General features: G+C 39.7%; 2 protein-coding genes across 2 annotated transcripts in view; one reads left to right on the forward strand and one right to left on the reverse strand.

Annotated features, from left to right (window-relative positions):
- Window positions 1–20,827, reverse strand: part of Cntnap2 (contactin associated protein 2) — a 2,029,549-nt gene that overhangs the window by 449,181 nt on the left and 1,559,541 nt on the right. The window lies entirely within an intron of this gene.
- On the forward strand, window positions 11,023–12,541 carry LOC121137752 (ribosomal oxygenase 2-like). Its single transcript, XM_040740425.1, has one exon. The coding sequence runs from the start codon at window positions 11,079–11,081 to the stop codon at window positions 12,477–12,479; it is 1,401 nt and encodes a 466-aa protein (XP_040596359.1). The 5' UTR covers window positions 11,023–11,078; the 3' UTR covers window positions 12,480–12,541.

Below are 20,827 nucleotides of genomic sequence, written 5' to 3' on the forward strand. Positions count from 1 at the left end.
TTCAAAAAAAAGCGCTAATTGATAAACTCAAGGTAATAATAAATGTGGTTCCCCATCTGCTGCCTCAAACGCCCTTCCTGAGGTTTGGGCTACACAGCATAAACTGTGCCCCACAGTTAAAGCCCACAGTCACAGGGCACAGTGCTTTACTTCCTTAGGTGGTCCAACGAGATGGAATGCAGTTTTCCTGCCCAAGGCGCTTGCCATCCAGGAGAGAATGAAGTTTTCAAGCTCGCCTCGCTAAAAGCTTTAGCGATCAAAGAGAAGAGGTGTTCAGTCCTTTGCTCTGCTTGATTCACATCCCTTCTCTTGGCTGAACGGTCCTTGGGTATGGCTGGGTGTGTACCCACTTTTTAAAAAACTCATTTATCCAATATTGTCTTTACTTCATTCTTTGGAGTAACTTCTAGGGAAACGAGTGCTTAATGTTGAACTTCCTCACCCAAGTACCAAGGACCAAGATAATTCTCCAGTTCTTTAGTAACCTGTATATACATCTCCCCAGTTATGAAGATAATGAACAGATCTTTCCACTATAGCTTTTGCTTAGATGGATTCTTTTGTTTGAAGGGCATCTGTACTAACACATTTGTTTCTAGAAGAAAGGGTGATAATGCTGTGGGTTCTTTATTTTGTGAATTTTCCCATCCTAACAGGTGTTATTTTCCAAAGATTCAAGAATTCTACTTTTAACTGAGAAGTATTTCTTTTCTTCCTGTAGTAACCTTTAAAGCCTCTTTTATGTAACCCGATCCATATCAACATCACTCATTTTGATTGCCCCTATTCAAACTTCATACTTCACACTTGTCATCCCCTCTACACCCTAACAGGCCACTTTGCCCCTGAGGGAACACAAAAGACTTGCTTGAAGGCAGGCCCAGTTTCTTTCACTGGGCTTTGAACTCTGTTACTCTCTTGAGATGTTCAATATTTGTTTATAGGTTATCAATAAGAGGTTGAAGGATGGGAACATCTGTTAAAGGCACACCCTCTTGGCTACAATAATGAAAAAATATGCTTCAGGATGAGATGGTCCAAATAAAAATAAACCCTCAAATTGCCTCTTAGGAACTGGCACTGAGAATCAGAGGCAGTGAGGAAATGGCCTTATGTTTGCTGTCAGTCTCAAGGAGATCGAAAACAAATGTCTGAAATTTGGAAGGACTCCAAAAGAATTATGGCTAATGTGAATGCAGAAAACAAAAGCTTCTGTGAGGAAAAATTGTCAATTATTTTAAATGCAAGATGTCTGGTATCAAAAAAAAATCAGAGTACATGTCAGGCGTGGAAACCGTTGGGGAATGTCTGCTGGGAACTTTGGTGAGAGATGAAGAAGACACTCAGTGGCTCTTAATTAAATGGGACTTGTGAAAGTGGAGATAATCCCTACGTTGTTGTTTTGGAGCTGGAATGAGTTACGCAAAAAACAACCTGGTGTAACTCAGAGGGGTTTTGGTACCCAGCATTTTGTAGACTGAGCATTGATGCAGTTGCTGCATTTTATCCCACACAGCTGCTATCAATTTGCCAATACTATTTTCCAACCTTAGAAGTGAGAAGTCATGGGGATTCTTGTTTTATGAACATAGACAGCACATTTCTTTGTTTACATAATGACCTCAAGGGCACACAGACTGAAACAGGATTGTTACTGCTAGAATCATGTAACACTCCAGCATCCTCCTGTTGGGGATATCGTGAACAAGGAGCACATGGGCTCTTTCTTCAATCATAGCTAGCCAAGCACATGGCTTTCCTGAAATGTGACATCAGCATATTTTGAAAGAGGATTTTTGTTTCTCATGTGACATAGGAGAAAATGATTGAAATAAGAACCTATAAGAAGATCTTATATGGGGTTCTCAGTGGTATGTCTAGCTATAGACAGCTGGATCTTGGGTTTGGAGAGAAGCAGATAATTAATAACCCACTCAGGGATATATTAAAACTTCAATTCACTAGATTTAAGTTGGTGTTAGAGTTGGTTTCCGTAACTCTGTAACAAGTCTTTCTCTGTCCTGTCAGCCAGCTCCCAAATAATGACACAGAGAGACTTCTTATTAATTGTGAAAGCTCATCCTTAGCTTAGGATGGTTCCTAACTAGTTCTTATAACTTAAATTAACCCATTTCTATTAATCAACGTGCTGCCCGGTGACTCCACGACGTTTACCTCTCCTCCTGTGGGTCTTGCTTCCTCTGTGTCCAGCTGGTGACTCCCCTTTCTTTTTCCCAGAGTTCCTTCTGTCTGGAAGTCTCACCTAAACCTCCTTACCTCCTGCCTAGCTATTGACTATTTAGTTTTTTTGTTAAACTAACCACAGTGACATAACTTTACATAGTGTAATTAAATATCTAGCAACAGATTTCTGATGAAGCCTCTTCTTGGGTTGCATTTTCACTGTGTCCTCATATGACCTTTCTTTTATGCTCATGCTTATAAAGAGAGGTAGGGAGGGAAGGAAGGAGAGAGAGATCTTTCATTTGTCTTCTTACAATGGTGTCAATCCTATTGGATCAAGGGCCCATTCTTATAAATTCACTTAACCTTAGTTACTGAAAAGTCCTATTCCCATATCTATTCACATTAGGGCTCAAGACTTTAATAAACAAAATTTATGTGGACATCATTTAGTCCATAAAAGTTATGGATCATTTTAAAATTTGGGTTTTCTGGAATTACCTACCAAGTTTGGAAAGTAGCAGTATAATTTCTGTTGGAAAAAGATGCTCAACATTCCGTGTGTGGGGGTAGGCCTTACCCTCTCTGAGGAGTGGATGGGGACTGGATAGGGATATGGTGGGGGGAGGGGAAGAATGGGAGGGAGAGGGAACTGTGATTGGTATGTAAATAAGGTTGATTTTAGTTTAAATAAAAATCATTTAAAAAAGAAATTAAAAAAAATCCCATGTGTGGATGCTATGTATACTTCAGATTTCAGTCTTGGAAGCCCAAAACTGTATTATAATGACTATGAGAAACCCTGAATTGAATCCAAGTATATTTAGCTTTGCTTAATCCAGCATTCTGGAAAAGAAACATTTTCTATAATACATATTAATATGTTGATAAATAGTATTCAGTATTACGTATTATGAAGCTTAGGTTTTAGCATTCTGTGGCTTTTTAAATATATATATATATTTTTTTTTGGTGGGAAATACTTCCCAGAACTTCAGAAGGAATAAATGAGAGTAGGAAGCAAATTGGAAGAGAGCATTGGTAGGTTCTTAGCATCTTAACTATGAAACACTAGATGCTCATTCCCACTAACCAACTATAGTGGGGTGATTAATTTTGATTGCCAGTACCAACATGATGGTATTGAGAAATGCCTACGAACTCAGTGAAGTGTACCTCTGAGTGTGTCTGCATGAGTATTTCTAGAGACAATTAGATCACAGACGCTCTAACCTAATGAATGAACTAATACACTAGTGGATTGGTAACGCGATGGCATTATAGGGCTTGATGAAATGTATGAGGTGGGGGGACTTTGTAGGAAGTCACTTGAGATCATGTCCCTGGAGGCCATATCCTGCTTTGATCTCCACCTTCATGCTCATCTTCTTTCTCTGCTTCTTGGATGGCCGTGAAGTAAACATCTTGCTTCTGTCTCTTGTTCCTGCCAACATGTTGGGGGTCAAGCAACTTTGACTTTGAATCCTCTGAGATTGAGCCAGAATAAATCATCCCTCCTTATGCTGTTTCTGTCAGACAATTTTGTCACACTGACAAGAAAAGTAACTAACACAGAGAGTGGATGATTTGATCCCTGGGCTTCATTAATACAATCAATTAAGTTAATTCCTTAAAAATTCGGGAGAAGTTTTCTCATCTCAGATATTCATCAAAAAGAGAACATTGACAAAATTATGACATACTGATATCATAATAATAACATATAACAGGTGTGGAATAAAATGGAATATGGTGAAATTTTAATTCCTTAAAAATTCGGGAGAAGTTTTCTCATCTCAGATATTCATCAAAAAGAGAACATTGACAAAATTATGACATACTGATATCATAATAATAACATATAACAGGTGTGGAATAAAATGGAATATGGTGAAATCTTGACTGACAACTTGGTGGGATTTAGAGACACTATGGAAACAAAAATCTGGGCATACTTGTGGGGGAGGGTTTAGATAAGGTTAACTGAGGTATGACTATCTCCTCTAGAACTGACAGCACTATCCCATGCTCTGGGTTCTTAGACTTCATACACAGGAAGCAATGACCCCGAGCACCATCCTTCATCTTTCTGCTTCCTGACCATAGATGCAATGAGATGAGCTGCCTCATGACCTTGTAGCCACGCCTTTCCACAAGGATGAGCTGGATCTTCAAAATATAAGTGGAAAATAAACCTTTCCTGTAGGGGTGAGCCCCACAAAGCTACCTGCCCTAGGGGCGGGGATAAGGAAATTTAGGATAAAAGGAAGTGAAAGAGAAACAAATCTCTCTTCTTTTCCTTCTTCCTCTTGAAGACGGACTTGCTTCTATTATTTTAGAAGTCAGAACTGTAGTTTTCTTCGAAGAGGTTGATTTTCTGGGATCAACTAGGGATTATGGTCCATGACATTATCTGGATGATTTCTTAGGTGGACTAATATTTAAAAATGACTGAACTACACTGTTAAATTTATACATGTCTATCTATGATATTTACAGCTCAAGAGGAAAAGTCACTGATGGCTTATCATCATTGTTTTGGAAAAATTGTAATTTTTAATTCTGGTCCCTTTCTTTAAATAAGACCCCAAACTACTGTCTGGGCTTCCCTGTATCTGGGCTTCGTTTCACCTGAGAGCTAATTCTTCTTGCTCAGAATGCCAATTATTTTTGGCCAATGCTATTCATTTCTGTGGGTTTTTAAAAAATCTGTATGTATCCCATTTAGGGAAAATTCTTCACTTAACTACCTGTCAAAATATATTTGGTGAAATGTAAACAAGTTACCTGACTGTAGTCAGCATTTGGTTAATATTATTGCCATGTGAGTAAATTATTATTGAAGTCATCCCATTTCTTCTCCTCACAATAAGCATTAATGTCAATAATTGTCATGATTAGAACACAATTCTACAATGTATATAAAGATATCTGATTTTTATTTGAGCATATACTTCCTTCTAGGTGATGAGGGATGACTGCCCTATGTTAAAAAACAAAAAGAGTAAGAGAGAGACAGCCATTCTATGTATATAGTAAAGACCTGGGTAGAATGGCCTTTCTATGTATAACAGAGAAGAACTGGAGAGGAATGGCTTCTCTATGTAAATAGTAAAGAATTGGAGGTTGATGGCCATAACAGCAAAGACTTCACAGCAGATAACAGAAAGGGGCAACTTACCCAGGCCCTTACTCTTCTTCAGAGCTTGGATGCCACCTGAACAAGTTTATCATCTCAACAAATTGGTTTTCTGAGTTAATCCTCTAATGAAAAGCATACATCCTAACCGGGTCCAACCTTGAATTTCTCTCAATGTAGCATCTACAAAGTTACTGGAAAATTACTCATAAAATGTTTATAACTTTGGGACACAGGTTGTTTTGTTTTTCCATTCAACATGTATTTATTGGGTATTCAGGGGATTGCAAGGCACTATCACTGGACTCCTGGGGAAAGCAAAGGGGAACAAACTCTCACTCCAGTCTTCAAGGAGCTTACTAGGTCCTATGTATCTTGCTTATTTTCTCCTGATTAAATCACCACTGTAACTTATCAGGAATGTCTGCTTGTTACTTTTATGACTTTTCTGTTGCCTTTCTTTATTCTTTATTTCTTACTATTGCAATTCTACAGTTCTTTAAGAATAAAACTTACCCTCTTGGAATAATTTTAATATCCTACTTTTATCCCTTTAATAAAGTTCATATTCATTTAAATAGTTATAAGTGTTCTTAAGAGAATCATGCATTTTAATTACAATTAGATAATGAATATTCGATTACTAGGATTCTGAAATAAAAATTATAATGCCAGTGATGGTAATGCACCATCTCTAAAATCTTTATTATAGAATTACCAATGAGGGTAATCTACTGAGAATAACTAATTTGTTCAAGCTGGTTAAAGCAAGTCTATGTAGAAGCGAATGGTTTAATATTACCCAATAAAAATGTGCTCTCTTATTTAATGTCTTTTACTGGGAGACTATACAACACATCACTAATAATACCGTTCCTAGATACAATGCCCTTTTGAGAAGCTGGACAATAGTTAGGCCTTACAGTTGCCAATGCTTAAAATGTGAATCAGCTGGGCACAGAGTGCTCCAGCTCTGTGTGTGGCTTTGATCTTCCTGTGCATTGTCACTCTGAATGTCCCCTGAATGACCACACTAGCTCATTGCAAATAAGCAGAGAGAGAAAGCTACCTCTCTGACTTTTCTCAGAAACATCAATACTCTGGCTTAGGGAATCAGGTAGAGCAAAAGCAAACACAGGCATTTAGGAGAAGGGCAGAAGAGACTGGGCCAACGGTCTTTTCTCTATGTCCATTCCAGGATAAAAAGGAGACAATGCTGAGGTAGGCAGGAGACAGATACTTAGTAATGAGAAAACAAACCAGTTGTGAGGCAAGAAGGCACAGACTCCAAGGGAGCCAGGTAGAAGGTATCCGATAAAGAAGAGTTTTGTGTTTAAAAGAGACAGAAGGACGTAGCATCAAGAGATACTTGATTCTCAGTGTGTTTCACCAAAAGGAGATGCACTGGGTTTCTATAATCCATGTACTAATCATCTCTCTGCATATAAATCTGTGATTTGGTTAACCTCACCAACTACGTGTTTTGTTTTGTTTCCTACAGAATCGAGAATGACTTGCATTTGGCTTTTATTCCCCAGAAGTAGGGCTCCCCAGAAGCCGGGCTAGCCCATCACTGAGCTCTGGGTTTGGTGAGGCAGGTGAGTGCTCTTCAAAAGACACAATGGAGAGCAACAGTGTAAGACATTAACATTGACATCTTGGGCTCCACATGCACGCACAAGTTTGTGTGTTTGCACGAGCACATGATCACATACAAGCGTTCTTCACAAATGTACTGTGTACACATGCATGCACAAACACAAAAACAGCAGAAATCATAAGTGTAGGAGGAGACTTTAGGACTGCGATAGCCATGAGGCACGCTAGAGGCACATAAGGATGTGGTAATGAAAGGCAGGTGAACTATGCCCCTAGCCATGCCCACTTTGGGGCGTGGCTAGAGGCCTGTACTGAGATGCTGATAAAAGACTGTGCAGTAGAGTCACATGCTCTCTTTTTGGCTTCCGGTTCGGTGATGGAAAGCTACTTGACTCATCTGGATTGCCCGTTTTCTCGTGTAAGTAATTTCTACAATAAACAGTTACCTATACCCTCAACAAGTGTGCCGTTTATTGTTACAGCTGCAGTAAGGTCTCTGGATATGGCATCTTTGACACACATAAAGACTTTTGCCATTGCTGCCACATATACTTTGGGATGTTGGGCTTAATCTGGATATAAGGCACTAGTTGATGTTAGTTAAACCCTGCCTGGTACTTTAGCTATTATTTAGAGCTCATCTAGATTATTCATACGAAATGTTTTTCTTTTTATTTACCAGGCTAACTTCTATTTAAATTTAGATATGTGCTTTAATTGTATACATTTAAACCTGCAGTGTGTTTGTGCTTGTGATGTCTTTGTCACGTTCAGAAGACACTTTTTGCTACACATCTCCATTTGTCAGTTCTTACATTCTCTTTGTTTTCTGCCATGATGTTCTCTGAGACGTGGGCAGCTAAAGATTAGGGCTATAAAATTTTCATCATAGATGTGGAAGGGTCTCACGAGTTCCCAAGTCTCCTAGAGAGATGGTTGACAATTGACAGTTATTAGCAGATGTGTTATTTACTCCAGTGGTTAGCTACAGATAACTTATCATTACTCTACTTATCATAACCTCCCATTGATGCTCAAACAGATAACTGTGTATTAAACTCAGTGGGCTACACATGAAAAGAAGCCATGAATGTGTGTGTGTGTGTGTGTGTGTGTGTGTGTGTGTGCATATAGGAGTACTTGTTCAAAAGAATGTTTCCACTGAGAAAAAGAGGAAGATGAAGTTGGGGGTAGGGTAAAAAATGACTAAAATGTATTATATAAATGTATGGAACTTCCCAATAATAAAAATTTAAATGTAGCTAAACAAATAATAACAACACTTATTTGGGCTAGTCTCACCGTTTTGGAAAACCATCTTACTATTCGCTGGGTTTCCGTGTGTTTATCTGCTTCAGAAAGCCCACTTACAGAGCCCTGGCTTGCTCTTCTCATTTATTAGTTTTCATGTTGACTTGGGCATTCCACCATGTAACTCATGTGATTCTCCAAACAAATTTTTTTCCTACTTATACTGGAACACAATTTATGGTGTCTGACTCAAAAGTCCAAACCATAACCGTGCCATGATTCTAAATGTTCTAATATGCAGTGAGTAGTTTGGATGGAGGGATGGCTTGTCAAGGCTGTGTTTGCATGAAGCAGTCGCCACTCTTGGGGCTTATAAGCTGAAGATTTCTGAAAAACTGCGTCCTGTTCCTAGGGCAATGGCTTGGACTTGTGGGAAGGGGGTAGAAATTTTAAATAGGATAAGATGCCAATCGCGTGATTTCAAGTTGCTGCAGAAGATGAGCAAGAAGGATACAAAAAAGAAACAAAAGAAAGACCAATTTAGGTGACTTTTTTTAAACTGAAATTAATAGTGGGTATTTGATCTAGTTATAGAGTTGTGAACATTGGCATATTAAATGTCTGTCCTGGGAAGGTATCAGAGATGTACAAGTAGCAGCTGGGTCAGATGAGAGGAGCCATTGACAGGGGTTACTGGGCAATTGGAAAGCCTGTGTTTGTCCTCACATATTAGCCAATAGCTGGGAGCCCTGAAACAGCCAAGTAGAACCTAGGGGTAGTCAAAGTTTATAAGCTTGTTAATTCAATGGAAGCAGAAGCATGATATTTATCACATTTTTTTATTAAGCCTATGTAGAGCAGAGAAACACAACTTTCAAAGGTCAAAGGAGGAAGAATAAAATATTTAAAGCCCCAATTTCCGCCTGAGTTGTTATAATCACAGCTTAATTAAAGTGAGATCTTCCTTTATAGTTATTTTCCATGAGGTTCTCAGAACGGTGCCCAGCATCATCTGTGACCTTGAAGAAATACAGAATTGCACATTTCACCCAAATTCAGTGGGAAAGAATCCGCATATAGCAATAAACTGAACAGCACTAGGGCACATGAGACCCTACTGTTAGGTGCAGAGCTACTAGCAGTTAATGGCTATGGGGAGAAGGTGAGTTGTTCTTCCTTAGGGATGTTGTGCTAGGTAGGCTGCCCATGTTCCAAGGGATGGCCACAAATGTTATGCACATATGGACAAGACTAATGGACTAGGATGTTGGGGAAGTCCTGTGTATATGTTAATAAATTACTGCTGGCCAATAGGAATCTAGATAGGTGGGGCTAGGAGTCCAGGAGGATTCTGGGAAGGAGAAACACAAGAGAGTTTGACATGTAATGCTATGGGGTAGGAAGCCTGGAACTGTTCTCCGGTAAGAGAAATACTTAGATTAACAATTATGGGGTAATTACTTAAAGCAGACCTAGCCAGTAAGAGACAAGCAAGGCCAACAGCTTCATAACTAATATAGCCTCCTGTGTGTTTATTTGGGACTGATGCGGATCTAGAACCAGGCGGGCAGGAAAGCGGCTAGCAAGAAAAAGCTTCTCCCTTAACACTAGGAGAAAGGGATGTGAAGTTGGGAGTGTGTGTTGTGAGCATCTAGAATGAGTTAGAAGTTTGAAGGGGCTTTAAGGAGTGGCTATGGCCCAAATGCATCATATACATCTATGAAATAACCAAAGAATAAATTAAAAGTCATGAAAATGTTTTTTCATACCTCTTTAAGCTCAGCTTGCTTTCTATTTTATACATACAGTTATATAACAAAATGCTTAGGGGATTTAAAACTTTAATTTCAGTACATCAAGTCTACAGATAGCTTTACAATTGCAACACGATTATTTTCTTAATTATCTCAAAGTGCAGTCATTGCAACTTTGAGCCACCGTGACCTACAAAAACTTCACTTCCAACTGTCTTCCAGTCTAGCTCAGTTCTGATAGCTTTCCCCATGGTGATATCCTTGACCCGGTCACTGCTTCTCTAGCTTTTTAAAAATTGTAATAATGTGAACCTATAACTATTGCCTTTAATTTTTAAGTTCACTCGACCTGGTTCTCAAAGCCATTGGTTTTCTGGTTAGAAGCATTACTTAATTCTGTCACTTCTCACTCTTCCTTTTACACCCGTATCCTCATTCTTCCTAACTAGCTGTTATTACTTCTTCATAAACAAGCATCCAGCCACAGCTTCCTCCATTGCACTTGTGAGGAAAATCACAAAAATCACAATTGTATTTATAATTAATTCCATATTGACGTGGTCTTTTAGTTTCCCACTAATTTAGTACTCACATTAAATGGCTCTGGACTTCCATTCCTAGATTTCTTTTTTGTTTTAATGGGTCTTACTGGCATATATTAAAATATGCAAAGTAATGGATTTCATTATAATATTTCAAGGCAGTGTAATAATATATTTTGATATATTTTTACCCTCTGCTCCTTTTCACCTTCTACATCCTTAATCCTTCCTCTTTAATGTTCCTATTTGTTTTTGTCCTCTCTAAATTTCACATACAAGAAGGAACAGAGACTTTTGAAACTAGCTTATTTCACTTAACATGATGATCTCCTATTCCCATCACTTTCCTGCACAGCTTCACTCTTCCTCGTGGCTGAATCGTGTGTGTGTGTGTGTGTGTGTGTGTGTGTGTGTGTGTGTGTGTGTCCCCATTTGCGGCAGTATATGAAGACAGGAGAGTAATGGGACCATGGGAAGGGAAAGGAGCTCTCATAGTACAGATGGGGTAGTCTGGTGGAAGCTTCTACTCGAAAGGAAAAATCAAGAACTATATATGGTGCTGGGTGAGTGTGTTTATCACGGTTTGCATTTCCTCCCTCCTAGTGAATAATGTCAAAGAATGAAGAGCCTATAGGAAATGGGGAGGAAGAAAACTGGTCTGTTCCCTGCAAGCAGGTGAAGATGGATGTATCTGGAAGTATGTCTGCATTAAATTTTGATAGCCCTGCTGATCTTTTTGAAAGTTTAATTTCACCCATCAAGGTAGAGACTTTTTTCAAGGAATTCTGGGAACAAAAGCCCCTTCTCATTCAGAGGGAGGACCCTTCACTGGCCACATATTACCAGTCTCTGTTCAGACTCTCAGATCTGAAGAGGATCTGCCTTCAAGGGTTGTACTACGGAAAAGACGTGAATGTCTGCCGGTGCATCAATGGGAAGAAGAAGGTTTTAAATAAGGGTGGCAAGGTACACTTCCTTCAGCTGAGAAAAGATTTTGATCAGAAGAGGGCAACAATTCAGTTTCACCAACCACAAAGGTTTAAGGATGAACTTTGGAAGATCCAGGAAAAGTTGGAATGTTTCTTTGGCTCCTTAGTTGGCTCAAATGTATACATGACTCCAGCAGTATCTCAGGGCCTCCCTCCCCATTATGATGATGTCGAGGTTTTTATCCTGCAGCTGGAGGGAGAGAAACACTGGCGCCTCTACTCCCCAACCGTGCCGCTGGCACGTGAGTACAGTGTGGAGCCCGAGGCCCGGATTGGCACACCAATACATGACTTCATATTGAAGCCTGGTGATTTGCTGTACTTCCCCAGAGGGACCATTCATCAGGCAGAAACTCCTTCAGGCCTGGCCCACTCTACTCATGTGACCATTAGCACCTACCAGAACAATTCATGGGGAGATTTCCTTTTGGATTCCCTTTCCGGGCTTGTATCTGACATTGCAAAGGAAGATGTGGCACTGAGGACTGGAATACCCCGGCAGATGGTCATGCAGGCGGAAACCCCAGCTGCTGCACTAAGAAAGTTGAGTGGCTTTCTAAGGACCCTTGCAGACCAGCTAGAGGACAGAAAAGAACTCCTGTCATCAGACATGAAGAAGGATTTTGTCATGCATCGACTCCCCCCTTACTACATGGAAAGTGGAATAGACCTGTTGGAACCAGGTATAAAGTTCCCAACGTTGGACAGTGTAGTAAGACTGCAGTTTAAAGACCACACTGTCATCACAGTAGGGCCAGATGAGGATCAGTCTGATGAAGCTCCACAAAAGGTGATTTACATCTATCATTCTCTAAAGAATCTGAGACAGACACACATGATGGGAAGAGATGAGGAAACAGAGCTTCATGGACTTTGCTTTCCTTTGTCACATCTGGATGCTCTGAAGCAAATCTGGAGTGGTTGCGCAGTGCCTGTAGAGGACTTGAAACTTCCCACAGATGAGGAAAAGAGGAACCTGGTTCTGTCTCTCTGGACAGAGTGTTTACTCCACGTACTCTAGTGCCTGTATACAGACAACTGTAATTTTCTATGCACATATTTTCATTAAAGGGGAGATAATTCTAAAAAAAAAAGAACTATATATAGCACAATTAATGTTGGCAGAGAAGACTACCCTTATAGACACAATATTGCTTTTTTCGTTTAAACTAAGAATCAGCCAGACTTAAGGACTGGCATATTTTGGGTACCTCAAGTAAGACCTTTCACTCTGTTTAAAGATATCCTAACTTTCTGCTTCCCTGTGACCTAGTGCTTTGCCTTATCCTTGTAATACTGCCAGGTGCTCCTCAGAACCCACCATGTGACCTCATTTGGGATGTTTTTTAGTGGCCTTCAGAAGATTAAGGCTTCAGACCCCACCCAAATCCTAGGAGTGACTATCGAAAAGACAGTGAGGTTCTGCTTGGTCAGAGAAGTCATACTCACATTCTTGGGTACATCTTACTTCTCCTAGAGTGCCTCTCTTTTTCTTAACGAACATGCTTATAATCCATATTAAAATATCTTTAATAAACCCTTACTCTGCTTCAGACTGTCTCATCCCCAAACTCCTCTTTGTATTGAAGCCAAGGATCCAATTTTACCTTGATGAAGGTCCATCCAAGATCAAGAGAACTTCCTCAGACTGCTGAAGATGACAGCATGGAGCTGCACATCTCTTTCTGTCACCAAAGATACATCTATACACTGGCAGACATTTAGGCATGTTCCATAATTTGGTTTGTGAATAATCACCAAATGTGTCACAATAAACACAGGTATGAAGGTATATCTGTGTGTGCTGTTTGGTTTCTTTAAGTATGGGTCTAGAAGAGATAAAGCTGTGTCACAGGACACTTCTGCTTGACCAGCCACCATATGGGTTTCCACAGTGGCTACACTAATTTATTTTCTTACTAGTTGTGTATAAGGGTTCCTGTATTATAAGCAGCATTTGTTTCTTTCTGTATCTTAATGACAGACATTTTGATGTGGATGAGATGAATTTCTCAGTGGGCTGAAGATATGGAACATTTTTCATGTACTTCATTTGAAAAGTGTCTGTTTAGTTCATGTTCATTTACTGATTGGATTATTGACATCTTAGTGCTTAAACTTTTTGGTTCTTTATGCATTCTGTATATTAATCTGCTATTGGATGAGTAGCTGGTAAAGATTTTCTTGCACTCTCCAGACTGTGTCCATTGGTTGTTTCTTTGACTGTGTAGAGGCTTTTAAATTTGATGCAATCACATTTGTCAGTTATTGTTTTGAAGTCCTCAGTGATTAGAATGAATTTCAGAAAGTTGTTGTCTAAGTATAGAACTTGAAGTGTTTTCTCCTACTGGACTAAGTCTTTCATTAATAAATTTGATTTATTTTGAATTGATTTTTATATAGCATAAGACATAGGAGTCCTGACTTAGTCTTCTACATGTGGATCTAGCTTTTAACTCTTTTTGTTATAATTGGATCATTCTTCTAACTCTTCAAATCCCAAGAACCTTCTCTTCTTCCTCCATCAGCAGGTAACATTACCTAGATAGGAAGCTTTGGAAATCCAGTCTTGTATTCTATCTAAGGAGTAGAACTAGGTTGCAGAAAAGTGGGGAATCAAAGATACTGGCCACCCACTCTATACATGTGGAGGACAGCTATCAGCTGCTAGGAAGGTGGGCAATCCTACCAGCCTCCAAGTCAATTCATCTTCTACTCATTCTCTTTTTTTACATATAGTCCTTTCCCATCACACTTCAGTGTCAGAATGCGCTTTGATTTCTTATCTCGGGAATAAAAGCAGAGCCAATCAAAGTGAACAAAGTTCTTCCCACTTTTGGATTTATCTGCATCTGAGTCTATATCTGAATACGGAGTTTCCCTCAGTATAATGGATGTGATGTCCCTTTGTGTGGGCCCACCTCCAATCATTCATCAAATCCCTCTTGCTGCATCAAGTTCTTTGCTTTTGTGACATACTCTGTTTCATTTTCATCCTCATGTTTTCTCTTTCTATTGGGTCATTACTCCCAAAAGGAAATACCCTGAAGTATTTCTCATCTTAAAAACAGCTGCATTCATTTTCTCACATTTAAAAAGAATTTTTCTTACATTATTTCAGTTCTTTGCTATTCTTTTCAGGGATAAGAGTCCCCTAGAAGAGCTACAGTTTTTCCATGAGTTAATGTTTTTCTTAAGAAACAAAAAAATCAGAAGATACAAGATATACCTTCAATAAAGGAAAATTTCATAATTCGGTGAGAAGTTGTCAGAATAATTTTGATTTCTTTAATGATACAAAGTACACTTTTCTTTTGGTTTGTAAGAAAATAATCCCTCTTTGGCTATCAGAAATTTTGGCTGTCAAAAAACAGACTCAACCCAGATGATATGACAGACTTGGAGATCCCCCATGAAGGGCCTCATCCTTCCTGAAGAGTGGAGTGGGGATTGGGTGGGGGCTTGGGGGCGGGGGAGGAGGAGAGGGAGAGGGAGCTGGGATTGACATGTGAAACAAACTTGTTTCTAATTTAAATTTAAAAAGTTCCAAGAAAAAAAACAGACTCAAGGTATTTCTTTTCTGTTTTTTTTGTTTTATACTTTATTCATTTATTTATTTATGGTGTGTGTGTGTGTGTGTGTGTGTGTGTGTGTGTGTGTGTGCTGGGGTGTAGTCTCGTGTAAGAGTAGATGTCAGAGGGCAGCTTGCAGGAGTCAGCCCTCTTCCTTCAATGATTATGTGGGCCCCAGGGATCAAAATCAAGTCTTGAGGCTTGGTGACAAGCACCTTTCCCCAGTGATCAATAGTCTCATTGCCTTTCAAAATGCTTCTCGGTGCCACATTAGTTGCAGAGCATTTATAATCAGTAATTCTGCAGTGATTGCTTTTGCCTTCTCTCTTCTTCTGGGACTTTAATTATACATCGTTTAGACCTTAGTCCTTATATGTTGTCTTTTTCTTAAACTGAACTTACTGAATTTTCCCTTATTCTTTTCATATTTCTTTCTAATTTTTTTTGCTTACATGATTTCCAGGTGGCTTATTCTATATTCACTTATTTCTGATACAATGTTTTTCAATCATTAGAACAATTAACGTTTCTTAGGAAGCTTTAAGGCACTGTTTCCTTTATCATGTTACACAATTATTGTGTTGGTGATGCATGCCTTTAATCCTAGCACTTGGGAGGTAGAGGCAGATGGATCTCTGCGAGTTCAAGACCAGCCTGGTCTACAGAGTAAGTTCCAGGACAGGCTCCAAAGCCATACAGAGAAACCCTGTCTCAAAAAACCAAAACCAAACCAAACCAAGCCAAACCAAAACAAAAAACAAAAACAACCCTCCTAAAAAACAAACAATGTTATTTTTACAAAAAGCATAAAAATTTGTAGCTTAATTCATGGTGTTAGAACTCAGTACAGGGGACACACGACCAAGAAAATATCTCCCAGTCAGTAATATCTTCTCCTTTCACTTATGTGGTGTTCCCATGAGTAGTATCTTTGGGAAAAATAATTGTACAGATAAGATCTCACATTTTTTCAAGTTTTAATTTTATGAAATAGATATTTTTCCTGCATGTATGTCTGTGTACCTGTGGTAATATGTCTGTGACTTGGAAAGGGGCTGCTTGGATGCGCTTCAGGATGGGGAGGTTGAGTTGTCCAGCACCAGAGGCAGACAGGATAGAGCAGCTGGCTTTTCCCAGTGAGCTTTGCACACTAACTGCAGGATTCACCAGAAAGCTGCTTCCCAACTGTGCCAAGGTGTAGGAGTATATAGTATATAATAGGAGAGATAAAACTCTTCTTCTGGATATTTCCAGCATTTATTTTTCTGTTTTGCATCCCATTTAAACGCTGTTTAGAAGGAAACACATCTTCTCATGCACTTATTTCAATGAGGGCTATCCTTTTTTCCCCCTGCCAAACAAATAACCCCCTTGAGATATTTCCACAAGTCCTTTGGAAATCATTATTATAAATATACATATAAATATTCACTCATGTATTTTGTGCTTCTTAAAATATGAGAAGTAATCAGATTCTATATCATAAAATTCAAATTTAATAACACGTATTTATTGAACTTACTTGAGTAGTTATTGTTTTTATGATGGCTGAAAGAACTGATATATAGGAGCAAAGCAAGGAGCTGTGTGAGCTTAAGTGGGCTACAAATCCTGGATTGTTTTCAAGATTTGCAATGTGCAAACCACGATTTTCATTTTACTGTGGAATACTTTCTTAGAGAAGAATATCTCACTATAAATGGGTCCTCTGTTAAATCGTGCTTTAATTACAATCCATAATTCTTAGATCTGAGCATGCACCCTGATCCAGAGGCATTCCCCGTGTCTTCCTGGGTCTACATGCTTCCTGCTGTTGCTCTTCAAACTGTGTCTCAAGATACACGCACTGTGCGTACTTCTTGGCTTTTTCTGTGCTCAGTTTGTGTCCCTGGGGATATTTTGCTCTAGAACTAGAGGATCCTGCTTCTGCGACCCCGGGTTCACACTGAGAGGTGCGAAGACCATAAGTGGCTCTTTGACCTCTGATTCGATACCATCACATGATTTTATCAGCTGGGTAACAAAAAGTACTAGAACTCAAGTCCACTACCTATCTAATTCTCTCCCTCCCTCCCTCCCTCCCTCCCTCCTTCCTTCCTTCCTCCTTTATTTCCCAGTGCTAGCTTCTGAATCAGTTCTTGCAAACACTAGGCAGCACTCTTATCATTGAATCATGCCCCCAGGATGAAAACCTAAGTACTTCTACTCAGCCAGATATTAATGAGACTTGCAAAACTGCAATAGAGCTACATCTTACTAATTCTTCTTCTTCTTCTTTTTTTTAAATAATGCAGCTTTTAAAGCACATCAGAAAGCTGTTTTAAAATAGACGAATAAACATTTTTTGAATTCGGTATAAACTTTAAATGCATTAAATATTGATACACTAATCTCTCGGAAAGCTTTTGGGATCCTATATTTATATGGTTAGACTAGATTCTTAGATTTATATTTTTTCTGATAAATGTTATAAACACATGTTGGGGTTAAAACACTGGGGTGAAGAGAGTACTGAGAAAGGTAAATAAGAGGAATTGCAGCTGGATATGAGACAGTTTAGCTGACAAGATAAGGAAATAGACAGGATTTTGGGACAAACAACAAAGCTAGTCTCAGTATGTTCCATCCAGCTCCCACAAAGACGACCACTAGTAGTATATACAAGGCATCATTGCCCTTTCCCATATTAAGCTTCCCAAGTTATAAGTAATTATACCTTTATGCATATTCTTGTATCTAGTTATCACAGATGAATTGTGGGTAAGGATCACTTCTAAGAAAGTTGCCACCTATTTCAGGAAGTAGACTATCCCACATTGCCCCAGAGGTGGGCGAGGGGAGGAAAAGTGGTGGACCAGAAATCAAAAGTCAAGATGCTTGAGGTATTCCTCAGCTCTTGCCACTAGATTTGACTTCCTCCACTCTGGAAGGCCTGTGGTGATATTTTGCTTGTACAAATAAAGCCTGTCTGAGGGTCAGAGAATGGAGTTTGCCACTAGCTAACCATAGTGGTCTGGAGGTCTGTACAGACAGACAGGAAGTGAAGTAGCTGGGTAGAAACAGGATGTAAGCAGGGAGAAACAGGAAATTGCTTTCCTGTCTTCTGAGACACTTAGGAAGCAGGTGTGCATAGCTTGTAGCTTGCTCCTCCTTCTCTCTGATCTCTCAGCATTTCCCTCTATATCTTACTCTGGCTTTTTATTATCTAGACCAACTAAAAACTCCACTTACAAGGGTTCGCTCTGCTTTTGCTTTCTTACCTGTTAAATTAAACCTGATGGTTTGCTTATTCAACCTGCATTCCAGTGGAAAATCTCCTTTTAGATCTGTGGCTTGCAACCTTCCTAACATTCCGACCATTTAGTACAGTTCTTCAAGTTACAGAGACCCGCCCCCCAAAACCATAGAACTTCATTGCTACTTCGTAACTGTAAATTTGCTAATACCACGAATCATAAATATAAATATTGGCTATGCAGGATGTCTGATGTGTGACCCTTCCTAGGGGTTGCACCCCCCCCAAGTTGAGAACTGGTTTAGAGCATAACTGCTGGAGACTCCTGCCACGCTTACAATCAGAGGGAGTTTGCAAGGAGGCATGTTTCTCTACCTATCCCACCTCATCCATACACCACCACGGGTAAACAGGAAGTAACCCTTATTCACACAGCCCACCATGCAAGAATGCAAAATGGCAGCTTTGTCTTCCTAACATTTCAGTGATCCTGAGGTCATTCTGCTGCCTATGGATGGTGGGATCTCCTGGCTCAGGGTTACTTACGTAGCTGCTGCACTCATGCATGTCATCAGGGAAGCAGTTGGGAGGAGCATTTTACAGGGGTTCTAGGGAAGAGGTAGATTAAATGAAGATGGCTATTGTAGAGATCTCTGTATGGTGGAATAACTGTGAAACCCATCTTCCACAAATATTCAGGGTTGCTCATACCTAAACGATTGAGATGGGCATGTTTTTTTTTTTCCCTGCCATCATATGCATCAGTACACTATGGAAAATTAAAGGATTCATCTTGACTATTTATGGGCAAGAAGGTTAGCTCCATGCTTTCATACACAAGGAAAGGTATCAACAGGTATAAGAAAGATGAAACAAACACTAGAAAGTCTGAATATCCTACTCAGGGAATCAGCCAGAGGAAAGCCCAAACTCCTAGACTAAGGAATTATGCTCGAACATCCAATTCCCACCACAACAATTGTTTTTGCTGCACAACTTTGAAAAGCAATGCTGTAGTTGGCTTCAAAAGAGGGCAATCCACACCACGCTGCGTTGCTCATCACTTAGTAACATGATGAATAAAACGCGAAAAAGAAAATGGTACTTGGTCTGTCTGCATTTAAGAGATATTTGAAGAGATGCAATAAAATAGACTGCATGAAAGCATGTTAAAAAGCACAAAACAAACAGCTGACCTGACAAGGGTTAGCTCTTGAATTCCAGACTGAAACCTGGGACTGATCAAGAACCCCTGAATGTGGGTGTCGGTCAGTGAGGAGGCCTAGGTAATAATCTATTGGGCCTTGGGTAGTAAATCAGTATTTATCCCTGGCATACAAATGGACTTTGGGTGCCCATCCAGCAATGAGAGATGCTCTCTCACCCTAGACTCTTGGGGGAGGGTCTAGGCCCTGCCCTGGATGAAATCACAGACTATGGACACCACCCATGGAGGGCCTCGCCCTCCCTGGGGAAATGATAGGATATTGGGGGGCATTGGTGGGAGGGCGTGAGAGGAGGAGAGGGAAAGGGTGAGGGACCTGGGATTGACGTGAAGCAACCTTGTTTCTAATTTAAATTTAAAAATAAAGATAAGAAAGCACAAATCATTTTTCACATAAGCTATTATTATTAATTAATGGTTCTTTCATCCCTCGTGCGCACAAATCATTTCTCACATAAGCTATTATTATTAATTAATGGTTCTTTCATCCCTTGTGCACTCCCAAACGAAGGCCTTTGTGGATGGTCACACTTAAAACAGCACAAACAAGAGAAGAGAAGATTGTGAATTTATCTTATCTCCTTCTGCCGAAATTGCCTCGACTACTCAATTTTGAAGCTTTTGTCCTGAGACACTAACAGAATTCTAAGCCCTCACCCTTTAGTTTTTTAAAAGAAACATCCCTGTGCATCCATACTGTGCTGCTTTGAATGAGAAGCCTCCAATCAGCTCATGTATCTGAACATTTTTCCCTAGATGGTGGTGCTGCTTACGGGAGGTTATGCAACCCTTAGGAGACACACCCAGGCTGGAGAAAAGTTACCGGGTGGTGGGGTGGAATTCGAGGGTTGTATATAGCCTTGCCATATTTCCAGCTCTGGCTCTCCCTTCGTGAATGTGGCTGGGATGTGAACTCTCAGCTTCTTGCTTCTGCGGTGTTCGTTGCCGTACCTCCTGGCCATGATGGACTCTTATCCCTCTCGAGCCATAACCCAAAGCACACTTTGCCTCTGAGTTCCTTTTGGTCATATTATTTTATCACAGCAACAAGAAAGCAACCGGTACATCTCCTCCCCCACATTCAGATTTGATCACTGTTATTAAATTTCCATTCAGCCCGAGTCTAATAATAAATTGAATATATATGATTCCCCCCACACCAGTAACACTCCTACCATACTGCCAGAGCTTTGATGATCCGTTATCTTTCACACAGAAGCATAGAATTACAAAAAGGAAGGAAGCATAGAATTACAAAAAGGAAGGTATATTATGAAATAAGAGTGACATTAAGCTTCCCATGTGCTTGAGGAGCTACATGCTTCTTTTTACACAGA

Source organism: Mesocricetus auratus, unplaced genomic scaffold (genome assembly GCF_017639785.1).
Source record: "Mesocricetus auratus isolate SY011 unplaced genomic scaffold, BCM_Maur_2.0 Super-Scaffold_100694, whole genome shotgun sequence".
NCBI lineage: Eukaryota > Metazoa > Chordata > Mammalia > Rodentia > Cricetidae > Mesocricetus > Mesocricetus auratus.

Excerpts from the sequence above, each read along its gene's own strand:
- LOC121137752 (XM_040740425.1), top strand. The coding sequence starts at position 11,079 with ATGTCAAAGAATGAAGAGCCTATAGGAAATGGGGAGGAAGAAAACTGG.